Source organism: Nannospalax galili, unplaced genomic scaffold (genome assembly GCF_000622305.1).
Source record: "Nannospalax galili isolate Female #2095 unplaced genomic scaffold, S.galili_v1.0 scaffold768, whole genome shotgun sequence".
NCBI lineage: Eukaryota > Metazoa > Chordata > Mammalia > Rodentia > Spalacidae > Nannospalax > Nannospalax galili.
The window spans coordinates 5,947,016-5,970,809 of record NW_008360317.1 but is presented as its reverse complement, the minus strand read 5'-3'; the positions used below and the strand labels follow the sequence as shown (position 1 = coordinate 5,970,809).

General features: G+C 38.3%; 1 protein-coding gene across 1 annotated transcript in view; it reads right to left on the bottom strand.

Annotated features, from left to right (window-relative positions):
• Positions 1-1,968: 1,968 nt before the first annotated feature.
• Ubl3 (ubiquitin like 3) overlaps positions 1,969-23,794 on the bottom strand; it is a 61,180-nt gene continuing 39,354 nt past the window's right edge. Inside the window, exons 2-5 of the mRNA XM_008825047.3 lie at positions 14,154-14,262; positions 8,894-8,980; positions 3,907-3,984; positions 1,969-3,601 (exon numbers count right to left, since the gene is read on the bottom strand). Coding sequence (XP_008823269.1) covers positions 3,549-3,601; positions 3,907-3,984; positions 8,894-8,980; positions 14,154-14,262 — 327 coding nt within the window. The 3' untranslated portion in view covers positions 1,969-3,548. The remainder of the gene's footprint in view (positions 3,602-3,906; positions 3,985-8,893; positions 8,981-14,153; positions 14,263-23,794) is intronic.

Below are 23,794 nucleotides of genomic sequence, written 5' to 3'. Positions count from 1 at the left end.
GCAGGCGTCTCACATTTCCGTGAGAATCATTCTTTCCTTCTGGGTCTATAGGAATCTAAGAACTCTGGTTTTGTAACCCTGATTGGATGGATTGGATGGCATTATCAGCAGGTCAAGAGGTGGGAAGATGGCTCAGTGGGTGAAGGTGTTTGCCACCAAGCCTGAAGACCTGTTTGATGCCCAGGACCAGAGAACTGATTCCCTCAAATTGTCCACACACACACACACACACACACACACACACACACACACACACAACCAGAGAACTGATTCCCTCAAGCTGTCCACACACATACACACACACACACACCAAAGAACTGATTCCCTCAAGTTGTCCACACACACACACACACAACCAGAGAACTGATTCCCTCAAGTTGTCCACACACACACACACACACACACACACACCAGAGAATGGATTCCCTCAAGTTGTGCCCTCCCCTGCCAGAAATAAAAAAAAAAATTTTTTTAAGGTATCCAGAGTCCTTGGCCACTATGGCACAAGCAAAAGGGAGTGTGCCACTCCCCTCAGTCCCCAAACTCCCATCTTACTGACAGATATTTTCTCATCTTGAATTTTCCCCCAGGGCCTTGGACATGCCAAGAAAATGCCCTATCACTTACACCCCAGCACTGAGCCCATTTTTATTTATTTTTAAATTATTTAATTATTTTTATTTATTTTATTATTTTTTAACAATGTAGATATAAAATACAGCAGAATTGAGGCTGGAGCCAAGTTGAATTTTACTGAAGTGTCATAAAATAAATTGAACAAAGGAGAAAAAGAGAAAATAGAGATAAATAGGAAAATACTCCAAATTTATGGATGGAAATCATTTAAGAGCATTATTCTACAACAGATGAAGAAACTTTTAATTTCTTTTCATATTAACACGGCTCACCACAAATCCACTAACAAAATGACTGCAGGGTTGATCAAGATGACTTCAGGAAACCCAGGATAACTTTGTCGTGAGAAAACCTCAGTGTGAATGAGGACAGAGAAGCAAACAGTTCCAACCAGGAAGGCATGCTGAGGTTTAACCAAGATCTGCCTTACTCAGAGCACCTAAAGTCTAGGACACTTTAGGTCAAAGAGATGACTGAGCTAGCCAGGCCAGGTAGGGCCCAGCCCATGACTCAGGCTTTATTCACACCACTGGGTCCCTGCATCAATCACCCTTAGGGAAGCCAGCTACTATTTTTGGCAGAGGGATCTTCAAATGCAAGCCTTGGATGTGATCAATCATATTTTACCCATCCGTAGTCCAAGGAACTGTTTCTAAAGGGACAGTTGGGGACTTTCATGAATACAGTATTAAGAAATCTAAACTTTTGTTTTCATTATATAATTTACTGCTCTTAATTCTTTCTTCATTTTGTACAACTATAGCATTAGGTATTGAGTGAGAGAATTCCTTCTTTGCTAATGAGCCAGTTTATTCCCATGGAGGAAACTCCAAATTGAAGTCTTAATAAAGGGAGATATGTAATGTGGGAACACACATTAAAATGTATTGGAAATCAAGATAGTACGCAATCATAATTAACCGATAGTCTTTAACTTTGGAAAAACAGAAGAGTAATTAGAATAAAATAAGTATTAAAAAAAATAGGCAGTAGTTTGATTTACAAAAGAATAGAGCCATAATGCCTAACTGCCCAATTCAGTAACTCTAGAATCTTCTTTAGTCAGCACTAAGAATTCACATTTGAGCTAGCCAGCAGAACATATAAATATTTAACAGACTACATAATTCTACTCACTGCTGTGATTGTACACAAATTAATCAGGTTAAATATTAAAGATATACTGGGAGTACTCCCAAATTATCAATAGAATATTAATCAAATGAATTTTAAAAGATTCAGAAATAGAAGTAGAAAATTAATTTTAACATAGATGAGACAATGCTTAAACAATTATTGACCTAATCAAGACCTTTAAAATTACCACCAAAATGCACTACAATTTTTTTTATTTAGTTTACAGAAAGACTTAAGTACAGGTTGCAGAAAGGAAAGGTTTAGTGCTATTTACATTCATTTTAAAACTCTGCTCTATACAAATTTAATTCTGATCAGTATGAACAATATTTTCGTAGATCTACTGCATATAAAGCCTTTTCATCAAAGCATTAACAACGAATAAAATAACCTGATTGCATTTAAACAAAGCTGACCATCAGAAACCATTTACACTTAATGTCTGTGAGAGCCAAGAACACTCATTAAATACAGGATGTAATGTCAGCCTGCAACTTCATTTTTAAAAAGGCTAAAGTTATTGATATGGAATATTGATCTATATACTACACGCCAATCTATATTTAAGTTCTATAATTAGATATTTTATAAGACTTTTATTAAATATAGTCTACACATATTTGTAATTTCATCCAGGAAGAATTTCTTCCTAGTGAAAAAAATATAAAATCTTTCATATTTTTTTTTACAGGTTTAGATGAAACTAGCTCATGCTTTAGTGCTGTGCAAATTGTTTGTAGCATATCAATTTTTAAATTATTGGTAAAAATAAGAGTGGCATTACTAGTCATGTATGCCTTAAAAATCAGCTTTTGATTTTAATACAATTGCAAGCACTGATTCCAAATGCAAACTACTATAAAGTAACAAAATTAGAATATGGAGGTTTCTAGTTTGTAAGGATTCATCTGAACTTTAATGAGTAACATGATGTGGGCACAGTTACGGGTAAGCAACGATAGTGGAAAATGTCAATTTTCTGATATTCAAATACATAAAAGGGATCAGCGCTGAGGTTTCTACCGTTTCTGCACAGTAATGACAGCCTCTGAGACTGGCCCCTTGGGTTAAGGCTGGGGACACACTGCCGCCCCCTGTGCTGTCTCAAGGAGCACTCAGCAAGGAGGACTCAGTGCAGGGCATTCAAGGAAGCCTCTGCGGAGTGCTTTAACAACAGGCACATGTTTTCATTTGCTGCAGTGAATATCGTCACTCTGTTTAGTATTCTGTGCAGGGCAGCCACCATGACTGACTTGACTTTGGTAGAATTCACCCAACATTTCAGTTTCTTTTCCATTTTTCCCTGTCAGGTTGGCCCCATAATTAACTTCATTGATTGCTGAGTGTCTTCCAGTATGGAACTGTGTATAGGAGTACCACACACTCTTATGTTCTGCTGATGAGGAAAACAATGACAATCTTTTTTTTTTTTTTTAAGTGCAAATTGTATTTGGAACACTTAATTTATTACTTCTGGTGATGAAAATTTTTGTGGCAGCAAACAGTTTCTGCTGTGAAAGATAACTTGTTAACTTTTCCCCTGGAGATCAACTGCATGTTTTAGAATGCTCAACATAAACAAGAAATACAAGAGATAAAAACTCATAGTGAAAAATGTTCTTGGTTCTTTTCACTTCGTGAGAAAAGATGACCGAGTTTGTGAGTGATTAATCCCACAGATGTGCAGGCCGACTTTCCTAAAGGTGTCAGCAGCTGTGTTGAGTCTCCTCTGTCCCAACAATGTGAACAGACTGCCATGGGTGCTGGCTGCAGCATCACAGGATCACACAGCAGTTACTCTCACCAGTCTTCTCCCGATTCCTCTGACCTGGGCGCAAAGAGAGGGGCCTGGTTTAGATGACGGCTGGTCTCAGGGGAGGGAGGGCAAAGGGCCAAGGTTTCATCAGAGACAGCTTGGGTTTTCTTAATGGTTGCTTTTAAAAGAAATTACAAGCCTGTAATAAGGGATCTTTTAATTTTAGCATGTTTCAAAAATGTCTGGTTACTTCCTTGACAAGCTCGATTCCCAAACTACGAACATTTCTTTTTCTTTAAAGTGTCCAGGAGGAACCAGCCATGTCTGAATGCCTGTTTTTATGACTCAAATGCGACACTTCTCCAGGGAGCGCTTACCTTGAGAGTTGGGCTCTGGCAAGGTCTCTCTGGCCACTAAATGCATCACTGTTGTTTTGCCAAAAGGAAGTTTTAACGCTATGAGAAAAGCAGAAAAAAATCTGTTATATACACATCTGTTAAAATCGCTAGCCAGAACTGAAATCATTTCAAAAGCTGATTTCTTTTCTAATGTTCTTTCGCAGGCTGCATCTTGTCTACCAAGGAGACAAGGTTCACATACTCAGAGGAGAGGTTCACAGTTTAAAAGCCATTTCTTACAGTTATGGCCACTGTCATGACACATAAAGCTATATTATTTAAGAAAAGAAAATACATAATCTGTTAATATCAGTAACCGCCTTTAGAGGAGGCAAGAGAAAGTATTTTCTAGAAGTTTTGTTTTAAGCAGAATTTTTTTTTTTAGTTTAGAGAAAAGTTTAGAAGAGATGTTTCAAAAATTTAACTGCATGTCAGCTGACTTATAAAATTACTGCACTTAATTTATGACCTTCCTCTCACTCACTTTTCAAATGCTGCTCTATGTGATTTGAGCTAACACATAGATTTGAAGATTTCTAATTATTGTCAATATTACTACTAGTTCACAGAATCAAGGGCTTTTCTAAGCTCCTGTGGGGCTCACTACTAGAAGATGCAGATTTTCTTGTTTCTCCATTTAAATTTTTAAAAAATATTTTATTTACTATCTTTATGTGCATGAGTATACTGCCTACATGCATGTAAGTGTACCCACGTCATTCAATGCCTGTGGAGATCAAAAGAGGGCGCTGGATCCCCTGGAACTGGAACTACAGACAGTTGCCAGCTGCCATGTGGGTGCTGGAAATTAAACCCAGGTCTTCTGCAAAAGTAGCCAGTGCTCTTAACTGCTGAGTCATCTCTCCAGACCCTCTCCATTTAAATTTAACTAGATGCAGCAGGTATGATGCTGGCACTGTCACTAGTAAGGGAAGAAGCCTGGTCTCCGCTGCTTTTTCGGCACTGAAGAGATTTGTTTTCTAAGACCCTGAACAACATCCAGAAAGTAAGGTTTTCAACTTTCCCCATAAAAATCACCGGGGTTTAACTCAGTAGAAAAATTGGTGGGAAAGAGGGAACATGTAGAAATTTGCATTTTAAAATGAGTATTGGATGCTGGAGGTGTAGCTCAGAGGTAAAGTGCTTGCCTAGCATGCCTAAGACCCTGGATTCTATTCTTAACATCACACAAAAAGTAAACAAGTAGAAATTAAAATTAAAATGAGCATCCTAGGTGATGGTCATGCACAGTTTCTCTGAACCATACCTGGAAATAATGAGCTGATCCTACTGATGGCTAAAGCTGATCATCCTCCCTTCTCTAACAGTAGGACTGTTGTCAGGCCTCTCCTTTAGTGGACTGAAACTGCATGTGACTACAAGATTACACCTCAAAAAAGGGGACTCAGGAATGTTTAAAGAGACCCAATAATCAAAAACTTACTGAAACTTACTGAACCACAGATTTCAAGAATGACAGAGAAACTAGGTGGAGCATGTTGCTCCTGTAGTCCCTGCTACTCAGAGGCTAAGGCAGGAGGATTGCTGGAGCCCAAGGTTTCCTGGCCAGCCTGGGCAAATGATAGGGGCCCCTCCTGCATGTGTCCCACAGTGACCCAAAGGCCATCAGCCTTGTCTGTATGCCCACCATTTCCCAGTCACTCACTCACTGTTTGAACATCGCCTGTAATAAGGACTCCATTTATTCCCATGGTGGGCCATTCTTTTAGGTAAAATATGTTCAAATATTTTCTCTGGGCTGCTAAAATGGCTCAGCCTGAGAACCTGAATTTAATCCTGGGAACTCACATAAAGGTGAACAGAAAGAACTGACTCCACAAGGTTGTCCTCTGTATTTGTCACGTTACCCCACCCATAACAAAAAATTTAAATATTTTGTAATTGTCAATTTAAAAAATATTAAATAAGGGGCTGGAGAGATGGCTCAGCAGTTAAGAACACTGACTGCTCTTGCAGAAGACCCAGGTACAAATCTCAGCACCCACATGGCAGCTAACAACTGTCTGTAACTCCAGTCCAGGGAATCTGACAGTCTCTTCTGTTCTTCACAAACACTGCATGACACGGGTACACTTACCTACATGCAGGCAATACACACATACACATAAAATAAAAATAATAAAATATTTTTAAAAAAAATTAAATAAAACCAAACCAAACTGTCTGCCTTTGATTTGTAGCTGTAGGCCCTAAGCCTACTCACAGAGCTACAGGACAAGGGCTGGCCAAACACAGGACGCAAGCTGAAGCCTTCTACACCAGTCATGCAAATGCTTGAAGACAGCTGCCATCACTGTGAGCTACCTCTTTAGCAGGGGCATTAAAAACACAAGGAAATAAAAGAAAAACGGCAACTAGAAAGGCAAACAGTGGAGTGCAAGCATCTAGCTTAACCAAAACCCAGTGACTGATCAACCAAGGTCTCCTGTTTTCCATACCACCTAACTGGATCACAAAGGCCAGAGGTAGTGTAATCCGCTTCCAGAAGACTGACAGCTACACATAATGGTAACAATGAGATGAGTCATTCTGCTAATTATTCCAAAATGAATTTTTAAAAATGGTTTAGAAATCTATATTTTAATGAGAATGAGTCAACCACCTTGGTTTGAATACATTCTATGACCTTAACACTCAACACTGGAGCCACAATGCAAAGACAATTAAGGAGCTTGTGGAAAACTGCTCAATAGATCAATATTAAGAGGGAGATGGAGACTTGTTCATTCAGAGTCAAGAAACTCAGCTCAATTAACACTTATTTAGTTTGTTTTTTTCATTTATCAATTTTTAATTCAAGATCTTATTTGAGCCATAAAGATGTTTTAAAAAAATATATCGAAGCCACTGTTTAGATGTTCTTGCTTCTTGCTGTTTTGTGTTTTTATAGTAGATGGAATTCCACTGAAATGGGCCCACAGCCCACAGATAACAAATGATTCAGATACCAGAAAATTCAGTGCCATCCCACACCTATCACCCCCTCCAGGGCTCAGGAACTTTTGCAGAAGAGGTTGGTAGGAAGAACGTAAAAGCGAGAGGAAGGGGTGGCGTGTTAACTGGAAGTGTCCCCCCAACTATGCCGGCAAGCTATAGTCACACCTCCTTCCCACGCCATCAAGGAGTGGATGGGGGCCTTCCCACCCAATGAGTTGACCTTAGTTGCATGTGGAAGAGGGGCTAAGGATATATAAGCTGAGAACGCCATGAGGCACCTCTCTCACCATTTTGTGTGGTTGTTGGGAAATCACAGGATCTATATCTATATTTGAGTGTGGGCTTTCCAGCACAGCCATAAATGGGGGGTGCCAACTCTTCTGTAAATAACACCTCCCCATGCTCTGTCAGCAAGCCCAATAAACTCATCATTATGATTCCTGCCCCCGCCCCCAAAAGAACAGAGCTAATGGAAACCATTATTCCAACAAAACAAAACAAAACAAAACAAAAACAACTACTGAATGAATTGGGGCTGGAGCAATGGCTCAGGGGTTAAGAGCACTTGGCTGCTCTTGTAGAAGACTGATGTTTAACTCCCAGCATCCACATGGTGGCTAACAACCATCTGTAACTCCAGTTTCAGGGGATATGATACCCTCTTCTGACCTTTGTGGGAATTGCATGACATGGGTACACTTACATACATGCAAGGAATACTCATACACATAAAAATAATAAAATATTAAAAAATACTGAATAATGGCATCATCTTTAATACTTGCATAAAAGAGCTAAGTAGCTAATAATCTTTACTCTCATATTAGGGGAGGGTCCATCTAATTACACAAAACCTATAAAAAGTTACATATCAAAAAGTTCTACCTTTAAGTGCAGTGTAGACTACAACATTTTTTAGACTACTTCTTACACTGCCACAAACTAGGCTGTGTGAGAGCAGACTCTGAAGTAGTCTACCAATCTGACATTGTTGAAATCACTGTAGCCAGCAGCTTTAAACCTCAACTCAGTTTTTTCACAGTGGACTTTATAACTCTTGACACCCTGAGGGGAGGTTTTATCATCTTTGTCTCCCCAAGTGTTTATTAGCGTTGGCACATAAAGAGTTCAGTAAATACATGCTAACCAAATGAACAAAAATATTCTATTTTGAAGGAAGAACAGGTTAAATATTTCATTGTTTAGAAGGAAAAGCTTGATTATACTGAAGCAAGGATGTCATAAGCATATAGCTGCAATTTTCAAATTGCCGAATATATTTGAAACACATATTAAAAATGAATTCTGCCTATGGTAGAAAGTATACCCATAAGGGGGCACTACTGAACTACATTTCTCCAATCACAAATAAAGAATAGTAACAACTAACAATTACAGTATTCACTATGTACCAAGCATTGCTCTAAGAGCTTTCAATACATAAATGAATTTACTTACCCCAACCAAAGTAGCAGGTACTATTTTATCCCTATTGCTCAAAGGAAAGTGGGAGATTTTGATGCAAGTCCTTGCTCAAGGTCACCTAGCTAGGGGAGCTAGGGCATGGCTTGCACAGCCTGGTTCCAACTCTGTTTTTCAGCTGCTTAAGTGCTGTCCTCACAGCAGCTACTTTTATCCTTACACAATTGGCAATTCTATCAGCTCAATAGGAAATATCTTTTACATGTGAAAGCCAATTGTCATAAACTTTTCCTCATTTCTGTAGTGAATTTTAACTTAAAGACATCACATCTAAATTATATTATCAGAGATACAATAAAATCACATTTATAAAAGAGCAGGCATGTATTCTTGGAACGGGAGAGGGTTTATTTCTTAAGATAGTCAGTACTAAAATATACTTAACAGAAGGCAAAATATACAGGAGTAGGCACACCAAACATAGGCAGAATTCCAAGTTTGAATTTATCATTTTTTAGTCAATTCAAAAGCATCAACATTTAAAATAAACAAATGAGTAATATCAGCAGGAGAGAGACATTATTACCTCCTAATGTGACGTTTCCATGTAGAAATCTTCCTTGATAAATAAGTCGTAGAATGTTTGGACTACTGACCTGCTCTTCTTCCCAGTCTGAAAGAAGCCAGAGAACCAGTTAGGTACTGCAGCAACACACCAGAGCTGCTGCTGTACTGTCCAGACTCCACAGTGAAGAGCCTCCTAACCACTTAGTCACTGTGGCCTTTGTTCCTTTTGACTTTGCTCAACAAGGGGGAAGAGATGCAAGGAAAGACTAGTTTTTGCCTCTCAAAGTATACTGAAGTGTGCCAAGTTGTAGGCCTGAAGTTTAAATAATTAAATGGGCTGGGAGGAAAAAAATCCTATCCTAGTAGATATGTATCATTTGAAAATTAATTTTAGTTGTCAGTAACAGAATAACAAATATTGCTAAATATTAAAATGTACACCCAATGACAAACTTCTAGCTTGTACATTTAATGACAGTAACAAATTTCTCAAAGATTTTTTAAAGGAGTAATAGATAATGTCGATATATTTTTATTTTATTTTTGAGGCCAACTAAAAAGCATTACAAGAGACAAGACACATCAAAGCTGGGAAAGTGCAGAGACTCCAAAGAGAAATTGGTAATAGTTCATAGCATGGGTTAACAGTATTTAACACAGCATACAGAGACTGATGTTCTGACACCTGACAGGTTGGCAATCTTCATTAGCTTGTAGTTCTAACAATTTAAGCTCTAATTGTGGGTTTGAGAATTCCTCTGTCACCTTTGTCAACAACTCTAGTCTGAAGTGCTTGCTTTTTTATAAAAGCATGAGATACTAGACAAGCTCTGAGAAGAGTAAGGATAGAAAAGAAAGGTTAATAAAGGATCTTCCTTCTATACAAAGCAATGTATGCACATTTGATAAAATCATCAGACACAAGAGAACCTGGTGGAGTATAAATGAATCTCAGCCATTTCCAGCCCACCTGCCCCATGCATGCCCTTCCTTTGCCCCTCTTTCCTCCTAGTGAGCCTTTGCTGTCTTCTGACTCCACTGTGCCTGTTCTGGATGGATGATAAGATAAGCCATTAACACTTCAGTATGAATTACTTTGAATTCACTGCTTTTTTAAAAAATATTTTATTATTTTTATGTGTACGTGTGTATTGCCTGCGTGTAGATAAGTACACCCATATCGTGCAATGTTTGCGGAGGACAGAAGAGGCTGTCGTATCCTCTGCAACTGGAGTTACAGACAGTTGGTAGCTGCCATGTGGGTGCTGGGATTCGAACCCGAGTCTTCTGCAAGAACAACCAGTGTTCTTAACTGCTGAGCCATCTCGCCAGCCCCGAATTCACTGCTTTTAAAACCATTGTTTCATAGAATATTTCTGGTCAAGAGGTAAGTGATCCTTTGATATAAAGGTTTAATACTGAAAAAAGGTTAGTAATTCTAAGAATATTTAAGTTAGTTTTTTGAGATGCAAAAAATGTAAAGCTACATATTCTTACTATCCTAACAGACTCTCATGATTTCTGTACCATTCATTTAATATAATAATTCTTATTTCCTTTCCCCTGTCCAGGATCTGAAATTTAGAGACACTTGTAGAGCAAATCTTAAGGAGGGCTCTGAGGCATCAGGAACATGTTATTAGCAGACCCAGGTATAGCTATGTGTTCACTCTACCTACCTGTCAGCAACATTCTCACAAAACTGCCACCAAAGTACTTCTTCTTTATGCTTTCTTTTTTTTATTCACTATTTTTATTTTATGTGTATGAATGTATTGCCTGCATGTATGTGAGTGCACCCGTGTTGTGCAATGCCGCAGAGGTCAGAAGAGGGCTTCGGATTCCCCCGGAACTGGAGTTAAGGATGGTTTGTAGCCGCCATGTGGGTGCTGGGAATCCTTCTGCAAGATCAGTCAGTGCTCTTAATGGCTGAGCCATCTCTCCAGCCTCTTTTTTCTTTTTTAAGACAGGGTCTCACTATGTAGCACTGGTTGGCCTGGAATTTAGAGATCTGCCTGCCTCTGCTTCCCAAGTGCTAGAATCCACCACACCAGGCAGTACTTTCTTCTAATGATCACATATTTACTTTTTTTTTCCTTACTAGAATCAATGAATATTTACATTTACTGATTTTTAGTACCTTATGTGATACAATTTAAGTCTAAATTTTTTATTTAAATATTTTGTTTAAGAGTTCCTTTTTATGTTCTGTAGTATCTAAATCTGATGAGTAAGTTTGACAAAAGTCTTTTTTCCTAAAAGTAAATAGCATATAGCTTATACAATCAATTTCCAGTGCTAGGTGGTGCCTTGCTTATGCATTTAATGGGGAAGACCTACATTAGGTATCTCTATTTAAATCAGTGGGATAATTTAAGGAAATTTTTTTTTTTTTTTTGCGACAGGGTCTCCCTGTAGCCCCAGCTGGCCTGGAAATCACTATGAAGACCAGGCTAGCCTTGAATTCACAGAGATCCGCCTGCCTCTGCCTCCCAAGTGCTGGGACTACAGGTGTGCACAAGGGATTTTTAAAAATTCAGTACTTAGTAAAACAATTACACAAATAATATTATTACATAAATAATTTTTGAATGGGATCATCCTTTCCTTGTGTGGCCCTTACTACAACATTCACACAGCCGAGGATACCTCTCCCAGGCCCACGCACAGAACTTACACATCACACTGTGCTCAGCAAGCTAATCTTCCTGCCGATGCCTTCCAGCATGTCTAAACAAATATCTAATAGTCTGAAAGCTACAGGCTTTTCTGAACCCCAGCCTCTTTTATTTATTTATTTTTACTTTATGTGTATGAATGCTTTGCCTGCATTTAAGTGCAGTACATGTGTGCAATGCCTGCAGAGGTCAGAAGAGGACGTGAGATTCCCTGGAATTTGAGTTACAGTTATTAGCTGTCATGTGGGTGCTGGAAACTGTACCCAGGTTCTCTGTAAGAGGGGCTCTTAACTGCTGAGTCATCACTTCAGCATCTTCTTGATTTAGTACTAGGCCCTTGGTAACAGAGAGGGAGAAAAAAATCCATAATTAAAGTATTTCCCTAATTAATGTTTCTTCGACCTAGGGCTATGAGCACAGAGACAAGTTCTTAGGATCTGAAAGTCCTTTAAGAATTTCTCAACTGTTCGTTTTAATGACAAATCTGCAAGAGATCTGTGGATGATCCAATTAACTACCTGATGATGACCAAGCATAGCCCTGGGATTCTAGTGCCCATTTATATACATGGCTTATGATTATATTGTTTTAATTGTCAACAAATGAATAAAAAAAAGAACAGGACCTAAATGAATTTTTTAAAAAAATGATGTATTCTTTCGAAGGGCAGACTGAATGACAAGCTGGCACAGCGCATAGACAAAGGTTGTGTGGTAAAGCTCGCCTGCCAAATTTGGGAATCATTGTGCCAGTGGGGAATCTGTTTCAGCAAAAACACTTTTATGAAGGTGAATATTATTATTTTTAGAAATTCATTTGCATTTTCTTTACAGATCCATTTTAGTTTTATGGCTTTTGTAAGTTCATAGAGATGAAGAATTTTAGTTGGGTTTTATTTTTCTATATTTTGTTTTTGTATGTGTGTGTGGAGGTGTGTGTGTGGAAGTCAGAGGGCAACCCTGGGAGTTGGTCCTCACATTCCACCTTGAGACAGGGTCTCTCTGTTGTTCACCACTGCATGTGCCAGGCTAATTGCCTGTGGGTTTCTGGGAACTCTCCTGTCTTTTCTTCCTATCTTGCTGGAGGAATGCTGGGATTATAGGTTTATGCTAAGGCATGAGTTCTGGGATTCAAACTCAGGTCTTCATACTTCTAAAACCAAGCTCTTTACTCACTGAGTCATCTCCCCAGCCCTGTTTCTATATTTTAAAGTGCACATTATAATAAAAATAATTTAAGTTGGTACTAAGGGATCTATAAGAATTTTCTGAGCCACGCATGGTGGCACATGCCTTTAGTCCCAGTACGTCGGAGGAAGGCAGGCGGATCTCTGTGAGTTCAGGCTGGCTGGGGCTACAGAGAGACCCTGTCTCAAAAAGACCAAAAGAAAAAACAAACCACAGAGACTTTTCTTCCTCTACCTCTACAATACCCCATATAAAGCAGAGAAACATAGACACATAGACTTCATGGATCATTTTGAATATATTGTGATCTTTACTGAAACAGGTCTCGTCCTTTAAAAGTCCAAATTGCTTTAGCTAATAAAACTATATAGATTTGGCATGGTTGTTTATCTACTGGGGAAGCTGAGGCATGAGAATTCCAAGTTTGAGGGCACCTTGAGCAATTTAGTAAGATCCTTTATCAAAATAAAAAATAGCTGGGGGGGGGGTCGCTAGAGAGATGGCTCTGTTTTGGACACTGTTTTTGCAGAAGACCCGGGTTCAAATCCCAGTACCCACATGGCAGCTAACAACTGTCCATAACTCCAGTTTCAGGGGATCCAACAGTCTCTTCTGTCCTCCTCAGGTATTGCATGACACAGGCGTACTTACCTACATGCAGGCAATACATGCATACACATAAAATAAAAAAATAATAATAAATAAAATAGCTGGGGATACAGCTTAGTGACAGGGTACTTGCCTAACCTGCACAAAACCTTGGGTTCAATCTTTTGTACTGAGAAAAAATTAAATGAGATCAGCTAAACAGTGTTACCCTATGGTGCATGCACAGAAAGGGTCATGGAGATACTTGGGGAAAGTTTAAAGGAAAAACATAAAGACTCACTTGAAGAGGCAAGGCAGAGTCTTAATAGACAGGGAAGAAGCAGAAAAAGGAGGAGATGAAAGTATACTCCCAGACCCTTCACTGTGGCACAGTTTGAAAACACAAAGCATAGACAGACTTCACGCTCCCTGGATCTTGTTCAGGGAACACAGGAAACATGAGTTCCAAGTTAACCCTGTTTCAAATAGGCCATGCACAGAGGAACCAAAGGAGAGCATCTTTGTTAAGACAGTTTCTTTTTCCTTTGTGTTTGGTACAAATAATTTATTGATATGAAATTGTATGTGCATTAAACATACTCCCACAAAGACAAAAACAGGGTCTCTGCACATCAGCCTCCTTCACTACTCTGGGATGGAGAAAGATGAAGGGGAAAATCCAGGGAAGGACACAGTGGTCCCCACTAAGTCTGGGACACATGTCCTCAGTTATTTGTTCTTTCTCATTTTATAACTTTTTCAAAAATGCTTGTGGAACAGGCAGGGCATAAAGAATCAGCACCCTGGAGAGCAAGCCCGCACTCACCCATGGGCCAGTTATCATACACATGCTTCGCAATGTCAGCAGCAGAATCATTAGGGGAGAACAGGAACTCCTTTGTTTTTCCACTCACCAAGATGAGGCGCAAATTAATCTGAAAGAAGACAATAATTCTCTTAATATAAATCTTAGCTTTTTAACACAAAAATGCTTTGCATAGGTTTTTCATTTAAAGCACATTCTAAACTACTGCCAGTATCATCTGATGTTCTTAATTCTTTAAATTATTAATTAAGTCATCAAACAAAGTAGCTTCACTATGGCATCTTCATGCATATATCCCATTATACTTAGTAATCCTCCTTCCCCTTTTACCTCATGGTCCTTTTCCTAGAAACTTGTGTTGATCCCCATCTTCCTTTTAAGTAGCCCCATTTCCTTTTGCTTTCATGTCACATTATTTTTTTATTATGTCATAATTTTTTTGAATTTTTGAATATTTCATATGATATATCTTGATCATATTAGACCTCCCCCATCTACATCTTTCCACAACCCCCCCACCAGATTTCATGCATTCTGTCATATATGTTAAAGCTTATTGAGCCACATTTGTATCCCCAAGTGGGAGTTCATCCCCTGGAGCCTAGTCAACCTATTTAGCATCACTCCCTTAAAGAAAATCAACTCTCCCTCTTCCAGTAGTCATTGGTTGCCAATAGTTCCTCAGCTACGGTAGAGGCTTCTTTCCCATTTCCCCACTTCTATGCTGGGTTTTTGTCTAGTTTGAGTTTGCATGGGCCTTGTGGATCTTGTTACCATTGCTGTAAGTTCATATGAGTAACTTCCTGGCCACCTGAAAAACTGTTCCCTTATGGTCATGCACCTCCCCTGGCTCTTACAATCTTTCTGCCCCCTCTCTTCATCAATGATACCAGAGCCTTGGGTGGCAGAGGTCTGATATAGGTGTCCTGCTCATGGACAAGCACTTTGTAGTCACATTATTTATTTACATTCTTTTAAGCTGTTTTTATAATGGGAATTGGCATATAACTTTACCACCTTTTAATTTTTAAAATTAAAATAAATTTTTTATTTTATGTGTATGAGTGTTATGCCTACATGTATGTAAGTGCCCCTGTGTCACGCAGTCCCTGTGGACGACAGACAAGGGTGACAGATCCCCCTGGAACTGGAGTTACAGACTATTGTTAGCTGCCATGTGGGTGCTGGGATTTGAACCTGGGTCTTTTGCAAGAGCAGTCACTGTTCTTAACCTAGTTAAGTCATCTCTCCAGCCCCAACTTCCTATTATTTAATATGAGTGTATTGTAGATATATTTGTGAGTGAAAGAAAACCAAAAGTCAGGAGGGGCTGGAGAGATAGCTTAGTCAATAAAATACTTGCTGCCAAAAACCTAAGGACCCAAGTTTGGATCCCTGGAGCTGATGGCCAGCCAGTCTAGCCTAATTGCTGAGTTCTAGGTTCACTGAGAGATTGTTTCAAAAAATAAGGTGCAGAAGCAATTGAAGAAGCCACCTGACAGTCATCTCTAGCCTCCATACACACACATATACATGCAGAAAATCAAAGTCATTATGCTTATGAATTTACAGTGTCTACAACTAAGCTGTAGATTATGACCACTACTACTACTGTAAATATACATTTCTTTATTCAATAACGAGTAAAAATGTTGACCCTGACGGTTTTGTCACCAAATAAGAAAAACAAGAAGAACTCCAGCAATCTTGTTTAGCATCTACTGGATTCCTGTATCCAAATCAATATATATTTGCTTACCACTCTGGTCACTGATTTATCTTTTTAATCACAGTCATGGCAACCCACTTCTGATACCTCACTATGTGGAACACACGAACAATGCAGAATGGACTAGACTCTATTAGATGGAAGAGACTTGTACTCTGAATAAGAACCTGCATTCTGTTTGTAACCTCAACAAAAAAGAAAAGGGGAAAATTTATATTATATTCTAGGTGATAGGTTCTTTCTATCCAATAAAATTTTCTTGTTGCCTTTTAAAAATGAGATTATATAAAAAGCTTGCTTTAGGAAGATAAATGATGAAATCACGTGACTATAAGAAGTGCAAAGTGAACATCATTAATCCCCAACTCTAAACCCTTTGAGTACATTTCAGCTTAGGGAAGCTCAATAAGTCAACTCTAAAATCTGAAATACTTGTGATCCTAACCATTTCAAATAAGGGATACTCTTAACCTGCAATATACAGAAACTCTGTGTCTCACTGAAACAAGGTTAGGCAATAATTTGCAGTAATTGTTGGATTGTTAAAAAAAAAAAAAACAAAAGCATCAATTTATTTCTCATAGCAAATAGGGCATGATTCTTCAAGCAAAAAAGCTAACATCTGTGCAATACAGTTTTTAGTTCTTAAGATATGCGACTATTCAGGACTGTTTCTTTACCAGTAATAAAAGCATATCATGCTCTTGGGGCTGGAAAGATGGCTCAGTGGCTAAGAACTCTGGCTGTTCTTGCAGAGGACCTGGGTTCGAATCCCAGCACCCACATGACAGCTAACAACTGTCTGTAACTCCAGTTCCCTGGGATTTGGCAGCCTCTTTTGTCCTCCATGGGCTTTGCACGACATGGGTGCACTTACCTACATACAAGCAATACATGCATACATATAAGATAAAAATAATAAATGAAATTTAAAACTATTTAAAAAAATCATGCTCTGAATTGATATGCATTATTTTATTTATTATTTTTTATTTTATGTGTATGAGTATATTGCCTGCATGTAGGTAAGTTCACCCATGTCGTGCAATGCCAATGTTCTTAACGGCTGAGTCATCTCTTCAGCCCTATATGCAATATATTAAAGGTTCCAAAGTACTGCATAAATAAGACCACCAGTCATCAATGTCCAAGAAATAATAACCCTTATAAGGATTCTGTTTCAGTGTTTGTTTAACCAGAAACAAAGTATAAGTCAAGTCTTTTGAGAATTATACAAATGATATGAACCTATTATCTTTTAAATTATATTTAAAGTTTAAAATTAATTTCATTTGTATTTTTATTAAAATTATAATATTAAAAAGTAACAAATGAACAAATGCATTCTTCAGAATCTTTACAGGTAACACTAAAGTATACTTTTAAAAGATAATTTTTCTTGTATTTATCTGTATGTGCATGCATGTGAGCATCTATCTGTCTGATGGAGCACTTGTGGTATCTGTGTAGAGGTCAGAGAACAGTTTGCAGGAGTCTCAGTTGCAAGCTCCTTTTATCTTCTGAGTAATCTTGCTGGCTCCTAAGAGCACTTTTAATTTTTGCTGATATTTATCAATTTAAAAATGGAAAAACAACTCATAGTGCATGGAAATCCATAGAGCTGTTAAATGATTCAAGATGTAGATGCATATGTTTTGATAATGAAAGATGTATATAATATACTAAGTGAAAGAAAGGTGGTCATAAAACAGTACTGTGGAAACAAAACAACACACATCTACTTCTTAGGTGTTGTTTCATGCTCCCCTACCCCCAGTCCCTAGGGTGACAAAACCACTGAGTCTAGGAGCAAGGGTGTAGCTCAGTGATAGAGCACATGCTTAGCATGAATGAGGCCCTGGGGTCAATTCCCACAACCTCTCCATCCCCAGCCTCCCTCCCCCAAAGATTGTCTCAAAGAGAAACAGAAAAACAAAAGCTATCAATTGAAACAAATGCACACTTTGGAGGATGTTTATCATGTGAGAGGCTACACATGTGTGAGGGTAGAGGGCATACAAGAAATCTCAATACCTTTCTCTTAGTTTTGCTGTGAACCGCAAACTCTTCTTTAAAGTTTTGTGGGTCTTTTTTTTTTTTCTTTTTTAATATTTTTTAGCCAGGCATGTTGGCACATGTCTTTAATCCCAGCATTTGGAAGGCAGAGACAGGCGGATTGCTGTGAGATTGAGGACAGTCTGGTCTACATAGCGAGTTTCAGGCCAGCTGAGGGTATAGAATGACCACATCTCAAAAAGGCCAAAAACAAAATTTTATATTTATTTGATGTGTATGAGTGTTTTGCTTGTATGTATGTGTAAGTGCACCAGTGCATGTAGCATCTACAGAGGCCAGAAAAGGGTGTCAGAACCCACAGACTGGAGTTACAGACCACTGTTAGCCACTATGTGGTGCTGGGAAGCAAACCCAGGTCTGCTGAAGAGAAGCTAGTGCTCTTAACCACTAAGCCAGCTCCCCAGCCCCATAAATGTAACTTTTTTTTCTTTTGGAGACAGGGTCCCCCTATAGCCCCAGCTGCCCTGGAACTCACTATGTACACCAGGCTGGCCTTGAGCTCACAGAGAGCCACCTGTCTCTGCCTCCTGAGTACTGGGATTAAAGGGGTGTGCCACCATGCCAGGCCATAAATGTAACATTTAAAAATGAAGTTACAAGATATTCACGGTATTCTCTTAAGATAATTCACTGAGCCTAAGTTAAGACCTCTGTTCTCCAAGTTTGGCTAAAGGAATCATCTATAGGTTTCTCTTATTTCCTCTTATGAGCTTAAAGACAAAATAATAACACACATATACATCTCCCACTCTATATTATGGGTTCATACTAAGTTCTCAACAATTCATAGTTTAAAATGGGCACACATCATTAACCAATAAACTGACAATATACTTCTATATTTCAAAAAAAATCAATGGTCTATTATCTCTTCAGAATACTAGAAACTTTTGGTCTTTAAATGTGTTTGATACTGTTTTAAAATAATTACTTTTTTTTCTTCAATGTTTATATGTGGACATGAATCTTCAGTTTGACACAGCCCTTTTAACTCCTCCTTACTCACCCTGGCCTTCTTCATACACTTCGTAACCTACCTAGCTCCAGAAAATATCTAAATTGTTAAGTCGTGGTAGAGTCTGAAGGTAGCTCTGGGCTATAAAAAAAATTTCAAGCAAAGTATGATTTAAGATCTTCTACTCAGAGGAAACCAGACCAGCCTCTGGATGGGGAATGGAGAGAATACCACAACTGCAAGCCTGTGAATTTATCAAGTCTTACAGTTAAAATTAGCTAAATCTGACAGAGGCTGTTTCAAGAAAGAAAAATCAAAACAGTTAATGTAAGGATCACGTTATTGAGTAAAGTAACTCATGGCCTGAAACACCTGCAGTGCACATAGTGGGTAAGGACTTAGCCAGCATTTGTTGACTAATATCCAAACTTTTTCAGTTTAAGGGCGCCATGCAGAAATGGAACTGGAAAGGGCAGAGATAAGATTCAAAGCCACATTCACTGTGTAGCTCTGTGTAGCAGGTAGCCTGGGGGTAAATCATGACTTCCTGGTAGTGCTGTGGACACAACCAGGGTAGTTCAAACATCTTAAGCACCTCAATCTAATTTGTTGGGCCTCAGATCTTTATTGTCAGCAACACGCCACAGTTAATCTAAATGCTATCATTTGGTAAGACATTTTGCAAAGCAAAATTAGTTGTGAGCTACCATATTAACATATATTTGGCCTAGTTTTCAGATGAAGATGAAGAGCAAGTTATTACTGTGATCAGTTAATAGCTTGGTCTTTTCTGGGCACCAACCTACGAAAACAACTTGTTCCTACATAAGAAGTATGAATGTGCCTTAGTACCCAGCCTGGGACTATTAGCACTAACAGGTGAAAATACTGAATTCTTGTATTTCTTTTAGAAGAAACTTTGAAAGCAATCATTCAGACAGTCACCTTCATACATAGGCCAGCCAACAGTTAATCATTCCTGTATTGTACTCAAAATCTTCTCAGTGTAAAAGAAAAAAAACATATATATCCACTTGTGAGGTAGTGGGATCCTCCACAAAGCACCGGGTTAAAAAGACACTTCTTTTAAGTATTACACACTTTTGTGCACTTGTCAAAAAAGAAAATGGTTAATCAGGACTCAAAATAACTTGGTATGAATGGAGCTATTATATAATAAAATACTCAGGAGATGGTATTTAAATCATCCAAATAAATTATATACTTAATAATTATTTCTGAGGCAAAATAAAACAAGATGATTAATGATCTATTAGTGACTATTATTAGTGGCCCATGCTCATCTCCTGCAAGGCCAATGGAAGAAGAGCTCTTCAATACATGTTTTCAAACTACCATTTTTATTTCTTAGATAATATCAATTATCTAAGAAATCACATTTAGAACTTAACTTACATAATAATTTGTTTTAAATTAGTCAGGATGTAAAAATTAAGGGAGTCAAAGAAAAACGTAAGATGAACTGACTGGAATACCCTTTGGAAATACAATATGGGGCTGGGCAATGCCCTTTAGTCAGAAATATAACTCTTCTACCAAGAGACCAGCATGTCCAACAGAAAAATAATTTTCATTTCTCGGCTGAAAGCCTGAGGGAGCAGTGAGTGCTGGCTGTGTACCTCCTTCACCCAGAGTTGTCCTGGGGGAGCCCTCTCAGCAGAGCACAGTTGCCTGTGCAGTGCTTCTCCATGCCCTCATTCTTTTCCTAAATGAGAGTGGCCAGCCAGTGGTGAGCAGGAAAGGTACTGGACTAGATCTTGGCAAATCACTATTTTATTTTATTTTATTTTATTATTTTATTTTATGTGTATGAGTGTATTGCCTGCATGTAAATGAGTGCATCTGTGTTGTGCAATGCCATGGAAGTCAGAAGAGGGCTTCAGATTCCCCTGGAACTGGAGTTAAGGATGGTTTGTAGCTGCCATGTAGGTGCTGAGAATCGAACCTGGGTCCTCTGCAAGAGCAGTCAAGTGCTCTTAACCACTGAGCCATCTCTCCAGCCCCTGGCAAATCACTTTTTAAAAGCACTCAATTTGAGTACTAAGGGAATTATATTCCTAAGGGAATTATGCTGAGTGATAAAAGCTATCCCAAAGTTTCTATACTGTATGATCTGTTTATAACAGCCTTAAAATGACAAAATTGTGGAGATGGAGAAGAGATTAGCCTTGACCAGGTGTTAGGAAGTGGGGTGAAAAAGGGCCGCTCTATCTGTAAAAGCATGGCACAAAGGACCTTTGTGATGGAACTTTTTTGTATAGTGACTGCAGAAGTGTCTCAGCAATGACACGTGATAAAACTCACAGAACTATCCAACAGACACATGTGAGTCCCTGTGACACAAGCAGAGCTGAAGTCTGTGCATTTCATCAATGTCTATTTCCTGTTGTGATACTGTGACTGTGATACTGCGACTGTATCATTAGGAAAATCTGATAGACGAGAAAATGGGATTTTTCTGTTATTTCTTCCAAAGGCATGTGAATTTAAAAATTTTCAAAATAAAAAGACTTTTAGGTCAGGCATGGTAGTGCGTGCTTATAGTCCAATCATTTGGGATATTGAGGCACTAACACAAGCTGGAGCTCAGCCTGGGTGGCATGGAAGGGCACTATCTCAAGAAATAAAAACATATATATAGTACTTAACATGTGTCTATTTTGATTATTTTTCTTATTTCCATCTGAAGATGACAATATTTTAGAATATGCAAAATGACTACTTAAATCTAGAAAAGGATATGACTATATATCAGTGACTTGTACTAGAATAAAGGCTTTGAAACTAGTATGTTTTCTTTTTTCTAGAATTAAAGGCTAATAAATAGCAGATTTTGAATTTGTTAATGCTACTATAAAAGAAAAAAGAATGAGAAATGAGGATTGATGTAAGATTGATTTAAGAGAAATTATTCAAATAATTTTACAGTACTAAAATATGATAGTCATGTGCTTCATAAACTCATTTATCTACTCATTTACTAATTTTCAGAAACATTGTGTTGCTTGGTGACCACATCACACAAGACTTAACATAAAAATAGGATTTCATAATTTTTCAAGATTTTTATTTTTAAGAGAGAGCGAGAGAGAGTGAGAGAGAGAGAGAATGAGTTCACTAGTACCCACAGAGACAGAGGTGTTGGATTCCCCCTGGAGCTGGAGTTACAGGCAGTTGTGATTTGAACTTGGATCCTCTGCAAGAGCAGTATGAGCTCCTAACCATCTCTCCAGCACCTCCTCACCCCAATTTCATAATCTTGAAGCTATGAACATATAAACAGGTAACTATGGGGTTGAGGGGTGGCTATGATATAAAATTATAGGTGATCAATAAATACTTGCATGGGGGCTGGAAAGATGGTTCAGTGGTTAAGAGCACTGGCAGCTCTTGCAGAGGACCTGGGTTTGAATCCCAGCACCTACATGGTGGATGATAACAGCCTGTAATTCCAGTTCCAGGGGAATCCAACACCCTCTTCTGAACTATGGGCTATGGGGCCATTGCATAGCATGGGTACACTTATACACATGCAGGCAATACACTCATACACATAAAATAAAAAATAGTATTTAAAAAAATAACCATTTGTTGAAAGTTTTTTTTTTTTTTTGAGACAAGGTCTCCCTTGAACTCAGAGATCTGCTTGCCCTCTGTCTTCTGAGTGCTGGGATTAAAGGCATGCGCCACCACACCTGGCCTGTTGAACCAATTTTAATAAACATAAAAGAAGCAGTATTTGAGACAGTGCAGAGCAGAGCTTGGTACAGTGAATGGAAAGTAAAAATTAGCTGTGTCACTTACTATGACTTCATATATATACCTAGCCCATTGTCAAGGCAGGATCACAGTCCCATGTTAAAGTTGTAGGAGTGGGTTTTGGAGGCAAAGTCTTACTGTGTTTTGCCCTCCATGGCCCTGCTTATTCTCCAGCATCATCTTAACCACTCTTGCCCTGCCCACCTCTTGAAACTGACAAGTTCTTACTTTTTTTCAGTCTTTGCACAGTTTTTCCTTTGTCTAGAATGCTATGAATCCTCCAACCTAATGCACATACCTCAATTTCAGTGTACAGCTCTGTGTGAGTCCACTGACTATAACCAAACTGCTTAGACCTGCATAAGAGGGGTAGGTATAAGTACCCATCCCCTATTTAATCATTCTGGATGAAATACTGAAACTAAATTTTTGAAGACAATTTAAAAATAATTTCAAAGTAGAACTGGAGAAGCCAAGAAATTGTATTTATGAAGAGTTTTATTTATTTAAGGCATCTATGAAAACAGATTTTAACCCACACAAAAATACATCTGAATTCTTGCCTATGAATTTACTCACATTCAAAGGACTGTATAATACAGAGAAATAAACCAATACACACTAACATCTGCTAAATGGATCAAAGCCATTGACTCTTTCCTACATTTCTTTAGTGCTAAGCCTGATATACATATGAATTATGCATTAAATATTAAAACCTTCTATGTGGGAACTCAGTGAGGTAGCTTGCTTTATGTTGTAGAAACACTCATCTACCTAAGTAGTAGATAAAAGAAAGGCCAGAAAGGTTTTCACTTAAGGTCCTACAGAAGTTTTCACATTTTTTCCATTTACTTGGAATGTCAACTTCTAGAACTACATTCCAACTACAGTGTTTTAAACTTTCTGGATCATTCAGTTATCTATTAATTAAAAAATTTTAATCACAACATGAACAAGAGCTGCTGAGCTACGACAATGAATGAACAGTAATAGTGAGTTAACTTGCCTGCGTTCCTAGGCAGTTTTATTTTTCTATCACCAGAAAAAAATAATGAAAATGTAGGGTTTCTGGGCTGGAGAGATGGATCAGTGGTTAAG